The sequence below is a fragment of the Bombina bombina genome, chromosome 5 (genome assembly GCF_027579735.1).
Source record: "Bombina bombina isolate aBomBom1 chromosome 5, aBomBom1.pri, whole genome shotgun sequence".
NCBI classification, from domain to species: Eukaryota; Metazoa; Chordata; class Amphibia; order Anura; family Bombinatoridae; genus Bombina; species Bombina bombina.
This window is the reverse complement of record NC_069503.1, coordinates 590833785-590853230: the sequence shown is the minus strand read 5'-3', so window position 1 is coordinate 590853230 and position 19446 is coordinate 590833785. Positions and strand designations below refer to the sequence as shown.

The following is a 19446-nucleotide window of genomic DNA, read 5'->3' as shown; positions in this document are numbered from 1 at the left end:
GAAAAAGGGACCATCGGACCTGACGTGAAGATAAAGTTTTGTTTTTCTTTAGGTACTGTAGATTCTTGTGATCTGTTAGTACTAAAAAGGGTTTGGATGTGCCTTCTAGAATATGCCTCCAATGTTCCATGGCAACCTTTATTGCCAAAAGTTCTAGATCACCGACAGAGTAATTCCTTTCCCCTGGCGTCAAAAGTCGGGAGTAAAAGGCAACTGGATGGTGAACTTGTGATCCAATGCATCGTTGAGACAAAATTGCCCCAACACCAATATTTGATGCATCAACTTCTAAAGTGTAATCTGCCTCTGGATCAGGAAGCTGTAAGATGGGAGCCGAAGTAAAACATTTTTTCAGATGTTCGAAAGCTTTTTGTGCTTCATTTGTCCAACAAAATTTGGATTTTCCTGTCAATTTAGTTAAGGGTTGAGCAATGGAGGAATATCCCTGGATAAATCTTCGGTAGAAATTGGAAAAACCAAGAAACTTTTGGAGAGATTTTAAACTGGTGGGTGCAGGCCAATCCAAAACAACCTTTACTTTGTCAGGATCCATTTCGATGCCAGTTGGGGAGATGATATAACCCAAAAATTTGATTGTCTTTACATGGAATTGACATTTCTCTAATTTAGCATAAAGATGATGCTCTCTTAACCTCATTAAAACCCATCGTACGTGTTTGATGTGGTCAGTTATGTTCTTTGAATAAATTAAAATGTCATCTAGATATATCACTACGCAGATATCTAATAAATCCTTGAATATCTCATTTATAAAAAACTGAAAGGTTGCTGGAGCATTTGTCAAGCCAAAAGGCATAACATTGTACTGATATAAGCCATAACGAGTTTTAAAGGCTGTTTTCCACTCATCCCCTTTCCTCATGCGTATGAGATTATACGCACCCTTCAAATCTAGTTTGGTGAAGATTTGAGCATCAGTTAATCTTTCTAGGAGTTCAGGGATGAGTGGAAGTGGGTAGCGATTTTTTATTGTAATTTCGTTTAAACCCCTATAATCTATAATAGGACGTATAGTACCATCCTTATTGGTTACAAAAAACATTCCAGCAGCTGCTGGAGATGTGGAGGTGGATATAAACCCTTTTTTAAAATTTTCGTCAAGATATTCTCTAAGGTATTGTAACTCTATATTAGACATAGGATATATTTTACCAAAAGGTATGGTGGTATTAGGTTTAGTGTCTATAGGACAATCGAATGGCCTATGTGGCGGTAGATTTTCTGCCTCTTTAAGATTAAATACATCTGAAAACTCAAGGTATTCTGGGGGTATTTGAGGTTGTATGTGGTTTAGAGAGATTGTGGGGTAACAAGTAGTGGTACAGTACTGAGATGTATATTGTATATTATTGGTAACCCAATCAATACTTGGGTTATGCTGATGTAACCAGGGGAATCCTAAAATGATAGGATGGATAGAGTTAGGTAGTATATCGAATGAGATATATTCAGTATGACCATTACCTGTAGTAGTGAGTAGCGGAATAGTGTGGTGTGTTATTGGACCTTTTAAATGAGTGGAGCCATCAATAACTTTTACAAGTACAGGGAATTGCTTTAACACTCTGGGTATTTTATTTTTAGTAACATAAGTTTGATCCATGAACATGCCAAACGCCCCTGAATCGATCATGGCCTCATTCAGCAGAAGATGTTGATCCCACTGTAAAGACAATGAAATGGTTAAGTGTGATATCATTTTAGAATTAATTTGAGGGTTAACTATCAGTATCTTACCCCTCTTCTGGCGGATTAGAGTTGGACAGGTGGATACTGTGTGGTCCTTGTTTCCACAGTACATACATAGATTTAAACTTCTTCTTCGTTGTTTTTCTTCGTATGTTAGTGGACCTTTTATTGTGCCAATTTCCATAGGTACAGGACTTGAGGATGGATGCTGTACTTGTGGTAGATGGTACTTCTTTGTATAGGGTTCAGTTGGAACCTTTTCAGCACGGTGTTCCCTGAATCTCCTATCCATTGAGATAGAGATCTTTATGAGAGACTCAAGCGTGTCTGGGAACTCAATACGAGAAAGCTCATCTTTCAAATGTTCTGATAGTCCCAGGCGAAACTGATTACGTAAAGAGACTGAGTTCCACTGAGATTCTGTAGCCCATAGTTGAAACTCCGCGACGTAGTCTTCAACTGGCCGTTTGCCCTGCTTGAGTGTTCTCAAGTTATTTTCAGCAGTGAGTTGGGTGTTGCGGTCTTCATACAATAAGGCCATTGCGTTAAAGAAATCGCCCAGAGAACCTAAAATGGGATCATTAGCCTCAAAAAATTTATCAGCCCATAATCTGGGTTCCCCACTTAAATATGAGATCACAGTGCATACTTTTACTCTATCAGAATAATATGTCTTAGGTTTCATAGAGAACATGAGTAAGCATGCGTTGCGAAATTCACGAAAACGAGTGCGTACACCAGCAAACACACTTGGAGGGTTAATTTTTGGTTCAGGGTGTTCAGTTGTCTTTTGTGTAATAAAGTCATTCATAATACGTTTCAAGGTATTATTTTCATTTTTTAATTCTGTTAAACCCTGGGCTAATATCTCCACTTTTTGATTTAAACTGGTTATTTCGTTTGCCATTGCTGCAGGATCCATATCTCAGAGTCACTTTATGTAATTTTTAGGCTTGATTATTCTGTCATGTAACCAGGTATTAATATTAAGTAAAAATTAGATTTGTAGCTTTTTCCAATAGTTAACACATATTGCTTTGAATGAGTTAAGCACATGGAGTTAAAGCAGAATTAATATTAGTAATTGAAATGATTTGTATAAGGTAAATTAATACAGACTGGAATTTCTGAGGAAAATAAACCTTTAAGTATATTACGCACAGAATAGGAATTGTCTAAAATAGAGACAAGTAGAACAATAGGCAAAAATAACAATGTAAGTTACAGGTTGATCTTACTTGAGCCAAAGTCAGTTTTGAGCTGAGAGAGATTGTACCTGAGCGAGACTGATATGCGACAAACACACAGCAGGGAAGCAGCGATGTTGATTATGCAGCGTACGCTGAACAGGTCAGACAGGAGGAGGGCTGCAGGGAGCGAGTGCAGTGCGGCTCCAGAGTATCAGTGTGTGTGAGGTGTAGAGACACAGCTGGTAGTCGGAGTGTGATGACGTCAGCGGTTCTGGCTATGGGCTACGGCAAAGGATAAATACCTTATGTGAAGTTAGATGAAAGCGATAAACACTTGAGACACACTTTGAAAATGAAGGCTTGATCCAACATAGGTGATTCACAAAAAGTAGTTAAAGGCTTGAATGAATAGAAGCGGAGGAACAGGAAGTTCATCAGAAACACAACTTCAATAATCAAGCGTTAAACAGGTGCATCTGATAGCCTTTTATAGGTAATAAGTAAAGGTGGACAGAGAATTAAAGGTGGAATCATGACATTAACATAGAATCAGAAAAATATTCATAGAAATTTTCTAAGTATATCTTGTACATAAGATGTAAGAAGAATAGCAATACATAAAGCATAAATACTAATGGATTCTGCATGTAAAAGTTTATCATGATAACTTATTACAAACCATAGCTAAAGATAAACATTCATAACATTTAAAATAAATGAACTTAGCTTTGGCAGGACTTATCTCAGTCAACCGGAATCTCTCAGTATGTTCTGATCCAGGAACAGTTTATGGAAAATCTTGCAAAATGTAATAGAAAAAAACAACATATAAAGCAAAATTATCAAATTCCTTAAATGACAGTTTCAGGAATGGGAAAAAATGCAAAACAAACAAGCCTCTGGCAACCAGAAGCAATAAAAAAGGAAGACTTAAATAAAGTGAGAAAAAGTGGAACAAGAATGACGCCCAAATTTTTTAGCGCCAAGTATGAAGCCCACATTATTGGCGCCAAGTACAACGCCCATATTTTTTGGTGCCAAGTTTGACGCCACATCCTCTGACGCCGATAAACGACGCCCACATTTTTTGGCGCAAAAAAAGTCTGAACACACATGCGTCAAAAAAATGACGTAACAACGAACAACTTCCGGCGACAACTACGGCGCCGGAAATGACAACATTTTGCGCCAAAAAAGTTTGCGCCAAGAATGACGCAATAAATTGAAGCATTTTCTGCCCCCGCGAGCCTAACAGCCCGCAGGGAGAAAAGTCAATTGAAAATTTTCAAGGTAAGAAAAAAATATTTATTCATATGCATTATCCCAAATAATGAAACTGACAGTCTGAATGAAGGAATACTGATTATCCTGAATCATGGCAAATATAAGTTTAAAGACATATATTTAGAACTTTACATATAAAGTGCCCAACCATAGCTTAGAGTGTCACAAGAAATAAGACTTACTTACCCCAGGACACTCATCTACATATAGTAGATAGCCAAACCAGTACTGAAACGAGAATCAGTAGAGGTAATGGTATATAAGAGTATATCGTCGAACTGAAAAGGGAGGTAAGAGATGAATCTCTACGACCGATAACAGAGAACCTATGAAATAGATCCCGTAGAAGGAGACCATTGAATTCAAATAGGCAATACTCTCTTCACATCCCTCTGACATTCACTGCACTCTGAGAGGAAAACCGGGCTCCAGCCTGCTGCGAAGCGCATATCAACGTAGAATCTAGCACAAACTTACTTCACCACCTCCCTGGGAGGTTTGTAAAACTGAATTGTGGGTGTGGTGAGGGGTGTATTTATAGGAATTTTAAGGTTTGGGAAACTTTGCCCCTCCTGGTAGGAGTGTATATCCCATACGTCACTAGCTCATGGACTCTTGCTAATTACATGAAAGAAATACAAAACATGGAAGGGAACTGCACTTTTTTGGAGTGCTATTTAGCACCCAGGGCTGGATGTTGCTGAGTCACAGGATGTGTACCTGGTCCGGTTTTGGAGTGCAGTTCCCTTCCATGTTTTGTATTTTCTCTGGGTGATTACATCCACCTGTGCACCCCTTCTTTGTTCTCAGTCTGTTTGGCTTTGTAAGCTCGCATGACGGTGTGGCTGTGTTAGGGACTCAGGCAATGGAAAGGACCTTGACGTGGTGCCTGAGCTTTCCCATTTGGCCAGATGCGGTAACTAACCTTTCCAGTTGTGATTTTATCTTAGCTGTGAGCTAGCTGGTGAGTGCTGGGTGTTTCTATGTGTTGTATTACTTTTTGTTTGTAATCCCCCTTGTTTCTTGCACCCATTCCGGACTGGGGTTAACAGCCTGTGGCTTTGGTGACATCACAGCTTTTTTGGAGTGCTGTTTAGCACCCAGGGCTGGATGTTGATGAGTCACAGGATGTGTACCTGGTCCGGTCTTGGAGTGCAGTTTCCTTCCATGTTTTGTATTTTCTCTGGGTGATTACATCCACCTGTGCACCCCTTCTTTGTTCTCAGTCTGTTTGGCTTTGTGAGCTCGCATGATGGTGTGGCTGTGTTAGGGACTCAGGCAATGGAAAGGACCTTGATGTGGTGCCTGAGCTTTCCCATTTGGCCAGATGCGGTAACTAACCTTTCCAGTTGTGATTTTATCTTAGCTGTGAGCTAGCTGGTGAGTGCTGGGTGTTTCTATGTGTTGTATTACTTTTTGTTTGCAATCCCCCTTGTTTCTTGCAGCCATTCCGGACTGGGGTTAACTGCCTGTGGCTCTGGTGACATCACAGCTTTTTTGGAGTGCTATTTAGCACCCAGGGCTGGATGTTGCTGAGTCACAGGATGTGTACCTGGTCCGGTCTTGGAGTGCAGTTCCCTTCCATGTTTTATATATATATATTGTGGGTAAAGTCAGATATTGAGTAATTCTAGCATTACTCAGGTAAACTTGACATTACACAAGCGGCTGTGGGTAAAGTCCGATATAACATAATACAGTCACCGCTTCAAACATATACAGTATATATGATGTTGTGTAATTCCCCTATCTTCACTATCTTTTCAGCCTCTGCCTGGGGGGTTCATGGGGGCGAATTATTACCCGGATTTCTGACTTTACCTGTAACATATATATATATATATATATATATATATATACACACAGTATATATATGTGTGTGTAAATATAAACACACTATTTTGATGTAATACTATGATCAATAAGAAGTTATCATTATTGTAACAATCTAACAAAACTCATTTGTATCTGTAAAAGACAATACAAAAAAATGTTCCACAGCGGGAGTAGAGATGGTTCATAACTTATTACTCAGGAAAATAAAATAGACACAAACAAGAATGTTTTTTGCTTTCTCAGATTATCTTGAAACAGCTTTTAGTAAGTTATCAAAGGGTTTGTGATAATTATTTGTCATGCTATCTTTTAAGCATATGTTTAATGGTATTATCCAAATGTATCACCTTCTCTTATGTATTTACAATGTGATATTTTGTGTTAACTTACAAGGACATTTTTTAACACAAGTTGTTCCGAAACTGTACTTCCCAGCAGGGTTATGCTCTAATTGAAAGGTAAATGTGTTATACTTTTGTAGTGGAGGACAGGAATCTTTACAAACATCACCATCACGAAAGTTTCTGCAATACTGCATGTGAAGAAAGCAAAAGTGTGAGAACAGGAGAAAAAACTTTAAAATTGTACATCTAAACAGACTGACTAAAAATTTTCAGCTAGATTACGAGTTTTGCGGTAAGAGGGGTGCGGTGCTAACTTGCACATTATTGTCACCGCTCACTTCCCTACAGCGCTGGTATTACAGGTTTTCCTTAACCCGGCATTAAAAGGCAAGAAGTGAGCGTAGAGCAAAATTGTGCTCCATACCGTACTCCAATACCAGTGCTGCTTAAGTCAGCGGTGAGCTGGTTGTACGTGCTCGTGCACGATTTCCCCATAGACATCAATGGGGAGAGCCGGCTGAAAAAAGCCTAACACCTGCAATAAAGCAGCATAAAGCTTCGTAACGCAGCCCCATTGATTCCTATGGGGAAACTAAATTTATAATTACACCTAACCCCCTAACATGAACCCGAGTCTAAACACCCCTAATCTTACACTTATTAACCCCTAATCTGCTGCCCCCGACATCGCCGACACCTACATTATATTTATTAACCTCTAATCTGCTGCTTCGGAAATCGGCAACACCTACATTATACTTATTAACCCCTAATCCGCTGCCCCCAACATTGCCGACACTTACATTACATTTATTAACCCCTAATCTCCCACCCCCAATGTCACTGCAACCTACCTACATTTATTAACCCCTAATCTGCCGCCCCCAACGTCGCTGCCACTGTAATAAATATATTAACCCCTAAGCCGCCGTACTCCCGCCTCGCAAACACTAGTTCAATATTATTAACCCCTAATCTGCCACCCCTAACATTGCCACCACCTACCTACATTAATTAACCCCTTATCTTCCGCCCCCAATGTCGCCGCCACTATACTAAAGTTATACCTATATAAACTTATACCTAAGTCTAACCCTAACCCTAACACCCCCTAACTTAAATATAATTAAAATAAATCTAAATAAAACCTACTATTAATAACTAAATAATTCCTATTTAAAACTAAATACTTACCTGTCAAATAAACCCTAAGCTAGCTGCAATATAACTAATAGTTACATTGTATCTATCTTAGGTTTTATTTTTATTTTACAGCTAAGTTTGTATTTATTTTAACTAAGTAGAATAGTTACTAAATAGGTATTAACTATTTACTAACTACCTAGCTAAAATAAATACAAATTTACCTGTTAAATAAAACCTAACCTGTCTTACACTAACACCTAACCTTACACTACAATTAAATAAATTACCTAAATTAAATACAATTAACTAAATTAAATACAAATACCAAAATTACAACAACAAAAAACACTAAATTACACAAAATAAAAAATCAAATTAAAAGATATTTAAACTAATTACACCCTATCAAAATAAAAAAGCCCCCAAAATAAAAAAAACCCTAGCCTAAACTAATCTACCAATAGCCCTAAAAAGGGCCTTTTGCGGGGCATTGCCCCAAAGAAATCAGCTCTTTTACCTGTAAAAAAAAAATACAAACACCCCCCCAACAATAAAACCCACCACCCACACAACAAACCCCCCAAATAAAATCCTAACTTAAAAAACCTAAGCTCCCCATTGCCCTGAAAAGGTAATTTGGATGGGCATTGCCCTTTAAAGGGCATTTAGCTCTATTGCTGCCCAAACCCTAATATAAAACCAAAAGCCACCCAATAAACCCTTAAAAAAAAAAACTAACACTAACCCCTGAAGATCCACTTACAGTTTTGAAGACCCGACATCCATCATCAACGAAGCCGGGAGAAGTCCTCAACGAAGCGGCAAGAAGTCCTCAACGATGCCGGGAGAAGTCTTCATCCAAGCCAGGAGAAGTGGTCCTCCAGACGGGCAGAAGTCTTCATCCAGACAGCATCTTCTATCTTCATCCATCCGGCGAGGACCGGGTTCATCTTCAAGACATCCGGCATGGAGCATCCTCTTCTTATGATGACTCCCGATGAATGAAGGTTCCTTTAAGTGACGTCATCCAAGATGGCGTCCCTTAGATTCTGATTGGCTGATAGAATTCTATCAGCCAATCGGAATTAAGGTTAAAAAAAAATCCTATTGGATGATGCAATCAGCCAATAGGATTGAGCTCGCATTCTACTGGCTGTTCCAATCAGCCAATAGAATGCAAGCTCAATCCTATTGGCTGATGGACCCGCTCCTCGCCGGATGGATGAAGATAGAAGATGCCGTCTGGATGAAGACCTGCCCATTTTTTTTTATAATTTAGGTATTTGTATTTGTTTTAGTTAATTGTATTTAATTTAGGTAATTTATTTAATTGTAGTTTAAGGTTAGGTGTTAGTGTAAGACAGGTTAGGTTTTATTTTACAGGTAAATCTGTATTTATTTTAGCTAGGTAGTTAGTAAATAGTTAATAACTATTTAGTAACTATTCTACCAAATTAAAATAAATACAAATTTAGCTGTAAAATAAAAATAAAACCTAAGATAGATACAATGTTACTATTAGTTATATTGTAGCTAGCTTAGGGTTTATTTTACAGGTAAGTATTTAGTTTTAAATAGGAATTATTTAGTTATTAATAGTAGGTTTTATTTAGATTTATTTTAATTATATTTAAGTTAGTGGGTGTTAGGGTTAGACTTAGGTTTAGGGGTTAATAACTTTAGTATAGTGGTGGCGACGTTGGGGACGGCAGATTAGGGGTTAATAAATGAAGGAAGGGGGCGGCGATGTTAGGGACGGCAGATTAGGGGTTAATAATATGTAACTAGTGTTTGCGATGTGGGAGTGCGCTGGTTTAGGGGTTAATATATTTATTCTAGTGGCGGCGATGTCCAGAGCGGCAGATTAGGGGTTAATAATTTTATTTTAGTGTTTGCGATGCAGGAGGGCCTCGGTTTAGGGGTTAATAGGTAGTTTATGGGTGTTAGTGTACTTTTTTAGTGTACTTTTTAACACTTTAGTTATGAGTTTTATGATACAGCTTTCTAGTGTAAAACTCATAACTACTGACTTTTGAATGCGTTACGAATTTTGCGGGATAGGCTGTACCGCTCACTTTTTGGCCTCCAAAAAAAAGCTTGTAATATCGGCACTATGGAAGTCCCACTGAAAAAAGACTTTACCCAAATTGCGTAAGTTAATTTGCGGTACTGCCAAAAAAGTGTGCGGGACAGCTGTACCTACAAGACTCGTAATAGCAGCGGTAGTGAAAAAGCAGCGTTATGAGCCTTAACGCTGCTTTTTGACTCATAACGCAAAACTCGTAATCTAGCCGTTTATTTGCTTGTTCCCCTCCCATTTTCCATACTTACATATTTATTACATAAAGAATTGTATGTTCAAACATATTCTAAATAAGTAATAAGCTTTTGCTGAAATATATCTGTTTTTCATCTAGTCCTCTGCAAAATATTCTTATTCACACTCTTATTATCTGAAGAACTGTCAATACCCCTCCCAGAGACAAAACAAAATGACGTTTTCAAAGTGTTATTGTAAAATGCAGGTCCAAGCCATCACTGGTGACGTTTCGGTTTCAATCACCCTTACTCATGACATACGGCTCCCACCCACATCTTCCTTGTACAATCCATTGCTAACTCTCTTTCTCAACTTATTTTTCCTCTGCAGATTATTGCATTGACTCTCAGTATCCCATTTTATTACTTATTCTCAGCTACAAAATACACCATAATACTAACCAAAACATTTAAAATCCCAGCCCCAAATCTGCTGTAACTTAAACACCTTACACATGACTCTCAGCTGTACTTGTAACTGTCTTCCTTTTTAAGCCTCTAAACCTAAAATGCTTTAAATAAAATATAAAATGATTACCAAGCAATCTCTTTCTGTAGGTCCTGCACAACCAGATGCACACTCGCTGTGACAGCACTCACTGGGAGATGGTCCTCGGCACCGGCCTGGACAATGTGGCGCACAAATGAGTTTTGTAACTGAAATAATAAAGCCGGAACATTAAGTTAAAATCAAACTGCATATTAGACACATTTTGGCCGGATGAAAAATCATATGTCTCAAATAAACTGGCATCTATGGTAATAAAATAAGTGCAAACACAAACCACATACACATGAAATTCAAGAAATATTTAAAGGAATATCACACTCAAAAGACAAACATCCTATAATATAAAAGGCCAAGAGTGTTTGTCTGAAGCTGTCATGCGCAGTAGAGACAGCACGAGGACAAACACACCTGGCCTTAGAGTCCCTACCTGATCTGCGGTGCGGGCAGAAGTGGGCGTGGCCGGGCATGAGCGGGGCCGTGACCGGGCGTGAAGTGGGCAGGGTCAGCCATAAAGGGGGCGGGGCTGGTCATGAAAGGACGGGGCCATGTGCGGTCGCACATGCAAGATAAGAGGGGAGAGAGATAGAGAGGGGGAGAGATAGAAAGAGGGGGAGAGAAAAAAAAGAGATGGGAAAAAGCTAAAGATAGGATAAGAGAGGGGAAAGAGCAAGAGAGGGGGGAGAAAGAGCAAAATAGAGGGGGAGAGAGAAAATAAGAGGAGGAAAGAGAGAGAGCAAAAGAGAGGGGAAGAGAGAGAGCAAAATAAAAGGGGGAGAGAGAGCAAAAGAAGAGATGGGGAGAGAGAGAGAGAGAGGGGGAGAGAGAGAGAGGGGGGGAGATAGAGAGAGGGGGGAGAGAGAGAGGGGGCAGAGAGAGAGAGGGGGGAGAGAGAGAGAAGGGAGAGAGAGAGGGGGGAGAGCGAGAGAGAGGGGAGAGAGGGGGAGAGAAAGGCGGAGAGAGAGAGAGGGGGGAGGGAGAGGGGGAGAGCGAGAGAGAGAGGGGGGCGGAGAGAGAGAGGGGAGAGAGAGACTGGAGGGAGAGAGAGGGGAAACAGAGAGAGGGGAGAGAGAGAGAAGGAAAGAGAGAGGGGAGAGAGAGAGGGTGAGAGAGGGGGGAGAGAGGGGGGAGAGAGAGAGGGGGAGAGAGGGGGTGGAGAGAGAGGGGGAGAGAGGGGGGAGAGAGGGGGTGGAGAGAGAGGGGGAGAGAGAGAGGGGGGAGAGAGAGAGAGGGGGAGAGAGAGGGGGGAGAGAGGGGAGAGAGAGGGGAGAGAGAGAGGGGAGAGAGAGGGGAGAGAGAGAGGGGGGAGAGAGAGGGGGGGAGAGAGAGAGGGGGAGAAAGAGAGAAGGGAGAGAGAGAGGGGGGGGATAGAAAGGGAGGAGAGAGAGAGGGGGGAGAGAGAGGGGGAGAGAGAGAGGAGGAGAGAGAGGGGGAGAGAAAGGGGGAGAGAGAGAGAGAGAGAGAGAGAGAGAGAGGGGAGAGAGGGGTGAGAGAGGGGAGAGAGAGGGGGAGAGAAAGGGGGAGAGAGAGAGAGAGAGAGAGAGAGGGGAGAGAGAGGGGGAGAGAGAGAGGGGGGAGAGAGAGAGGGGGAGAGAGGGGTGGAGAGAGAGGGGGGAGAGAGAGAGGGGGAGAGAGGGGTGGAGAGAGAGGGGGGAGAAAGAGATGGGGGAGAGAGAGAGGGGGAGAGATAGAGAGGGGGAGAGAGAGGGAGGAGAGAGGGGGAGAGAGAGGGGGTAGAGAGAGAGAGGGGGAGAGAGGGGGAGGGGGAGAGAGGGGGGAGATAGAGAGGGGGTAGAGAGAGAGGGGGGAGAGAGAGAGGGGGGAGAGAGAGAGGGGGAGAGAGAGGGGGAGAGAGGAGGGGAGAGAGAGAGAAGGGGGAGATAGAATGAGGAGGGAGAGAGAGAGAGAGAGAGAGAGAGAGAGGGGGAGAGAGAGAGAGAGGGGAGAGAGAGAGAGGGGAGAGAGAGCAAAAGAGAGGGGAGAGGGAGCAAAAGAGAGAGGGAGAGAGGGGGAGAGAGAGCAAAAGAGAGGGGGAGAGAGAGAGCAAAAGAAAGGGATGGAGAAAGAGAGAGCAAAAGAGAGGGGAAAACTGCAAAAAATTGCCCGTGTGAACTGGCTTTAGGACTAGTACATAATAAAGAACATTATATATATATTTATATACACACAGTGTATATATACATATATATATATATATATATATATATATGTTTTTTGTGGAGTACTCGCCGGTACTTCATAATGGGTAATATTTGTAATCATCATGTAAACAGTAAATAGTTTTCCCAAGAGTGGGCTGGAAAATATAGTATCGTAAATCATGTTGTCCCTTTGCTTTTCTCAAAGTTACTGAGCAAAATAAATCAATCAATAATCAAATAATCAATGAATACCAGCACCTTTTCTTTTATGAAAAAAGCACTATATATATATATATATATATATATATATATATACACACACATACATATATTATGAAACCGTTTGAACACGCTCAAGTGACATTTTACACCCGTTATATTGATGATGTGTTTCTTATATGGAGAGGTGGTGAATCGTCATTGCGTGAGTGGGTGTCACATTTGAATCTCATGGCCAGCCCAATCAGATTTAAATTGGAGTTTAGTTCTGACAGCGTGAATTTTTTGGACCTGAATTTGTTTAGGGTGAATGACAGTGGCAATTGGCGGTTTGGTACTAAATTGTACACCAAGCCCACAGACCGCAATTCATTGCTACATGCCAGTAGCTTTCACCCTAAACATCAGAAAAAGGGTATTCTCACCTCCCAGCTCACCAGGGCACTGAGGAATAACAGCGAGACACCCCTACAGAAGATACAAGTGCAAGAGATGGGCAAAAAATTGAATAAGAGGGGCTACCCTATGAAGGATATTAGTGACATTCAAGAGCAACTATTGAGGCCAGACACAGGATATTTTACTAAATCACGCTCTAAGGATACAAAGGAACAACTTAATCTAATCACCACATTCACACCTGGTTGTGAACAGATATCGAATGCTGCACGCCGTCACTGGCCGGTGGTTGGCACGGATCCCACCTTACCGTTCCAGAAGTTGGCACCTCCAAGGGTGGTCTACCGAAGGGCAAGGAACTTGAGGGACATTCTCGTCAAATCTGACCCTGTGGAACACTACAGAAAGGAGACATGGCTTAAGTCGGCAAAGAAGGGGTGCTTTCCCTGTGGAAGTTGCACTACATATAATAGTATGTGCAAAGGAGATTCATTTCAACATCCTCAGCGGTTTAAAATAAATTATCGCTTAAGTTGCATCAGTACCTTTGTGATTTACATGCTCATTTGTCCGTGTTCTCTTGTGTACATAGGTAAAACGATCACTTCCTTCCGTGATAGGATGGCCAGTCATTGCCATGCCATTCGGGTGGCTCTAAAGAGTGGTGAGCCGGATCAACCGGTGGCACGCCATTGTGCACACTTTAAACATCCTGTGTCTAGCATTAGATCTATGCTCATTGATCACATCCCCCCCAATCCTAGGGGTGGAGACAGGGGCAAAAAGTTACTCCAACGTGAAAGCAGATGGATTTATAAAATGGGAACTTTGGCCCCGAAGGGACTTAACACCACATTGGACTTTAGCCCCTTTTATTAGAAATGATCCACTGCTGAGGAAATGAAGATTGATCTAGGGGTCTGCTGTTATTTTTATCTACCATACTCTTTTTTGGCTTGAAGCATATAGGGGGTGGTATATGTGTTGGTTTAAGATCAAGTGATTTATGCCTTTAGATTTTTTGGTGGCATAAGCTCAAGTACTGTGCAATCTAACTATGTACTTACCAAACACTGCTTTGTTTATTATTATGAGATTGCAGTGTGGTACCAAATAACTTTATATGGTTTTTAAGCCTAGATGAGGTGGTTTAATGCAATAGGGAGACTGAGCCAGCTGATAGTTGCTACTTGCGATGTATGCGCTTTTTATGTACTTTAAGCTATAGCGCATTAAGAGTGAACACTCTGAGTCTTTGGTGCTATTAGCGGTTTAATTCCCCTTTGGCCATATGTATGTAACATCCTGATAGCTTGCTGCTATGCTCTATATGTGGTTTGTATACCACTATTACCAAGGGCAACGGCTTTGCCAGCCTATAGTGTAAAGTGAAGAGCATGCGCATAGCTGATCAGGAAGTTCTTCCATCACCCGACATAAATGCCGATGACACGCCTCTGACGTTGCTATGGCAACGCTGTGCTATGCGTCATCACGCTAGGCATGACTAGCGTGTCAGCGTGAAGTCAGGACCATGTGGGTTTGGAGCGGCGTGTTCAGATGTTTGGCGGGGTTTCATCAGGTAATTAAGGTAGTATTTAAGGGGTATTGTTTTTAATATGTAAATATTGATTTTGGGGTGTGGAGCTGCACTCTATTTGTATGTTTGTTTTGCTATGACATTGACAAAGGTACAATGTAGTGCCGAAACGTTTGTCTTTTAAGGATTTTAAAACATATGGTATACTCACAGCTCTGGTTAAGGTTACTACCTCAGCCATATTTTCCAGGACACGTATGAGTTACACATGGCCAAGGTGTCAACCCTAGTGAAATTCAGTTAATTGCAAATAAGCTTGGATGCAAACCACAGAAGGAAATTTGAAAATCAAACACCACATCACATGAAAGCCAGTACTCACTTAGATGCACATGGCTAGGTTGTAATAGTGAAGCATGTACAATTGAATCAATCTATATAAATCTATGTGTGTCAATGATACAGAATCTGTTGCCATTTTTTAAAATTTCTTTTTATTGAGGAAAATATACATTAATACAGAACAGGAGTTTGTATACAATCAAAGAAGTGATGACATTGTTCCAAGACCTATAGTACAAAACCAATTTTTCAAGATTGTACTTTAATGACCTGTTTCGCAGATATCCTCATGAAGATATAAGTTTAGATATTGAGCCTATGGGGTCAATTTATCACGCTCCGTACAGAGCTTGATGCCCTGTGTTTCCAGCAAACCTTCAGGCCGCTGCACCATAACATGTTAAAAGAGGAAGAGACTGCTATAAGGTCAAAGTATTAATCGTGCTTTTAACTGGATTTTTACAGCTGTATAATCAGACTTAGAGTGCTGGTATACCAAGGGCTAAGCTGCCCAGAAGATTAAGACTCTAAAAGTGCTGTATGTGTATGCTGAAATCCTTAATGATTGCCTTAATTATTGTAGTTTGGTAGCGATAATATTTTATGATGGTTTTTCTAAAATGTATAGCTTGTGGTATGTTAACTGTATAGTAACAACTAGCCAATCTTTATTGTTATGGAAGCACAGTAATATGTATGTATATTAATATGTTTGTTTGATAGCCATTAACTATTCAATATATAGGTTTTAGGTAAATTAGGAGGAGACTATCAAGAACAGGTACTATTTAGTATATATCCTACGATAAAGAGCCTGGTGATCTAATCTATGGTTAGCAGTTAAAGAAGCTAGTGTTTAAAGATTTCTTGCTTAGGCATAGGCTATTACAGTTGAGTGTTTGTATAATTGTTATAGCTGGTATCTTTGCTTTAGAGTGGGGGTTTTTTGCAGCACAAAGTCTTTTTTCTTCTTTTTTCTTTTCTTTTTTTTGACTCAAGAACACATATAAAACACACCATCAGACGCTGCCGCATCTTATATACACACACACACTCCCCTCTCCTCACGCAGGGTTTTTTTTCTCCTTCCCCTTGGGTTAAAGGCTGCATTCTCTTTTTGCAGAGAAATTTGTTTTGATATGGAGAAATCTGTTCACAATATTAAAGATAAATCACCGAATATGGCAGCCAAAAACAGAGAAAGAAATAAGAATAAAAATATCTCTGATCCTAGTTTGGAGAATATAGACACACATAACACGATGGGAACGAATAGTGACACTCAAACACTAATTACACAGATATCAGCTATTATGATGCCACAATTTGATAATCTTAGGAAAGATATATGTATTTTAGCTAATGATCTAAAACTGTTTAATGGCAGATTGTTGGAAGATGAGAAGAGAATCTTGGATATGGATAAGATCAAATGAATGTGAAAGGAAGCCTAATTGATAGTTTAACATAAACATAACATAAAATTGGTAAATTACAGGAAAGAGTAGATCTGGCAGAAAATAGATCTTGGAGGAACAATGTTAAAATACTAGGTATATCAGAAATGATCATAAAGTCAGAATTAGAGAGCCTAGTTTTAACAAAATTGCCTAAATGGTTAGGTATACAAGTTAGAGATAATGATATTATCATAGAAAGGATCCATAGACTTGGTTATAGAACTGATGAAGCTCAAATTAAGCAATCAAGCAATCAATACCGTAGACCTGTGATAGCTACGTTTTTAAACTATAAGGATAAGTTAGAAATTCTGAGCCATTACAAAAAAATGGCCGAGCCCTTGATAAAAGATGGTAACAGGATAATGATATTCCAAGATTTTTCAATGGAAACGGCTCGTAAGAGGAAGATTATGTTATAACTGTGTGCAGTTTATTCAGCAAGGTACAAAGGCCTATGTAATTTACCTTGCAATATTAAAGGTAGAATCTAGGGAAGGCATCAATCATTCTCAATCAAGGGAATAATCATTAATATGCAGAGAAGTAATTGTAGTATGAAGATTACTCTGGAGCGGTATTTTAATTGTTTTTTTCCCCCTTTTTCCTTGTTCCTCTATTTTCCACTTTTGAAGCAGATAGATAAAATATATATTATATATAATTTAATATATGGATAATGCATTAAATATTGTTTCATGGAATGTTTGAGGAAATTCATCTCCAATTAAAAGGAAAACAATACTTAAGCATCTGAAAAAGATTAATGCTGATATTGCTTGTTTGCAAGAAATCAGACTCAGGGGTTGAGCTAAACAAACTTAAATGTCAATGGGTTGATGAGGATTGTGCAACTCCTGCAACGACTAGGAAAACAGAGGTGGCGTTATTATTTAGTAAAAATCTGAATTATAGAATAATAGAAACTATTCAGGATGTAAATGCTCGGTATGCTATAGTCAAAATAGAAATCCATGACAGAATATGGACAATATGTAAAGTTTATGGTCCCAACAAATTAGACGCAGAATTTTGGGCACAACTGCAAGCAATTTTGAAAGACTTTTACGATACCCAACTAGTGATCACGGAGGATTTTAATTTGACCTCCAAATTTCCGATTGATAGGAAGTGTACATCGGGAAGGAAAATGAACTATAGATTAAAGAAAGAAAGTAAGATTATACATGTTTTTAAAAAAAAAAATTAAATTGAATGATATTTGGAGATCACAGAATCCGGTGGCAAAGAGGTATACTTGTTTGTTGAAGTCACATAATTCATTATCAAAGATTGATTTAATATTAGTGTCTGATATCCTTCTTAATAAAGAACTAAAAGCAGAGATAAAAGATGTTACTATCTAAGATCATGCCCTTATTACTTTAAAAACGGTTAACACAAACAATAGTGATAACAGGAAAAGGGGTCATTTCTATTTTCCCAAATATATGTATCAGAATCAGGGTTTTGTGACATGGATAAGAGGAAAATGGAAGGAGTTTTGTGGTTTAAATCAGGAGTACCAAAGTGAAATTGAAATTTTTTGGGAATCAGCAAAAGCTGTTTTAAGAGGGGAGATAATAAGCTATATGGCTAGATGGAAGAAAAAAAGGAAAGCAAGAGGAATACAACTTTCAAATCAATTAAATAATGCCTACAGTAAATATCTTCAAAATTCTAAATTACCTGCAGAATTTTATAAAATGATGAATAATGATATCAGGCATATCTTAGTAAAGTTATATTTATTATTATTATATAGGAAAGGGAGATATGTCAAAGAATTTTACTAAAGCCACAACAATTTTAATTCATAAGAAAGGGAAAGACCCTGATCAAATGGATGCGTATAGACCAATCTCCTTGTTAAATCTAGACTATAAGATATTAGCTTCGATAATAGCAGAAAGATTAAAAGGAGTCTTAGGAGATCTAATCGATTCGGATCAAATAGGGTTTATGAACAATAGATGCTCATTGGTAAATATCAAGAAAGCCTGCATTATCATAGATTATTTCTGGAATAAAAAAGAAAAAGCAGAGGTGACAGATACACCAGTGATCACGATAGATGCAGAAAAAGCTTTTGATGCAGCAGAATGGGACAATCTTTTTACATCTTTAGAAAAATTTGGTTTCACAGGTAATGTAACAAACTATAGTAAAACAATCTATAATAATCCCATTTCAATAATAGCAGTACATGGCTTAGAGTCTCCCGAAGTAGAGCTGGAAAGAGGGACTAGACAGGGATGTCCGCTATCAAACAATTAGCAATTAAAATACGGCAAATAATAGATGGGGCAGTGAGTATTGAAGAAAAAGTCCTGTTATATATGATGATGTATACATTTTTGTCAGACATACAAGTAAGAATATCCCAATATTGATGGAAATTATTCAAAACTTCAGTTTTTCTTCGGGGTATAAAGTAAACACTAAAAAAATCAGAATTATTATGGTTAAAAAAAACCCACGAGATTCTAAATCCATTTAAAGTAGTCAATAATATTTTATACCTAGGTATATGGTTCAGTAGGAATCCAACAGAATGGTATGAAGATAACTTTAAACCTGTCTTTCAAAAAATTTGTGATCATATAAGAATCTGGAAACATTTACCAATAGCATTAATGGGTAAAATGAATTTGGTTAAAATGATCTTATTTCCTAAAGTGCTTAATATCATACAAAATGTATGCTTCTTAATTAAGAAGAAAGATATATATGCTTTTAAACAAAGTATGATAGAACTGTTTTGGGGAGACAAAAGAAAGAAATATTCTTTGAAGAAACTTTCTCAAGCTAAAAAAGATGGCGGATTTGTACTACCAGATCTAGAGAAATATAATATTGTATGTCTAGTGAAACTTGCAGCCGAATGGTAAGTAGATGTTGAATATTATACCCCTAGGAAATTGGAGAATGAAGTAGTGAAACCGTTTGCTCTTAAAGTCCTTTTACATACAGAGCGGAAAGATATGCCTTTAGAAATAAAAACAATG

The 19446-nt window shown here is 39.1% G+C and overlaps 1 protein-coding gene across 1 annotated transcript in view; it reads right to left on the bottom strand.

The window, feature by feature from the left end:
- The window catches only part of LOC128660624 (epidermal growth factor receptor), a 411537-nt gene that overhangs the window by 243095 nt on the left and 148996 nt on the right, over nucleotides 1–19446 (bottom strand). Inside the window, exons 6-7 of the mRNA XM_053714555.1 lie at nucleotides 10368–10486; nucleotides 6411–6552 (exon numbers count right to left, since the gene is read on the bottom strand). Of these exons, the coding sequence (XP_053570530.1) occupies nucleotides 6411–6552; nucleotides 10368–10486 (261 nt within the window). The remainder of the gene's footprint in view (nucleotides 1–6410; nucleotides 6553–10367; nucleotides 10487–19446) is intronic.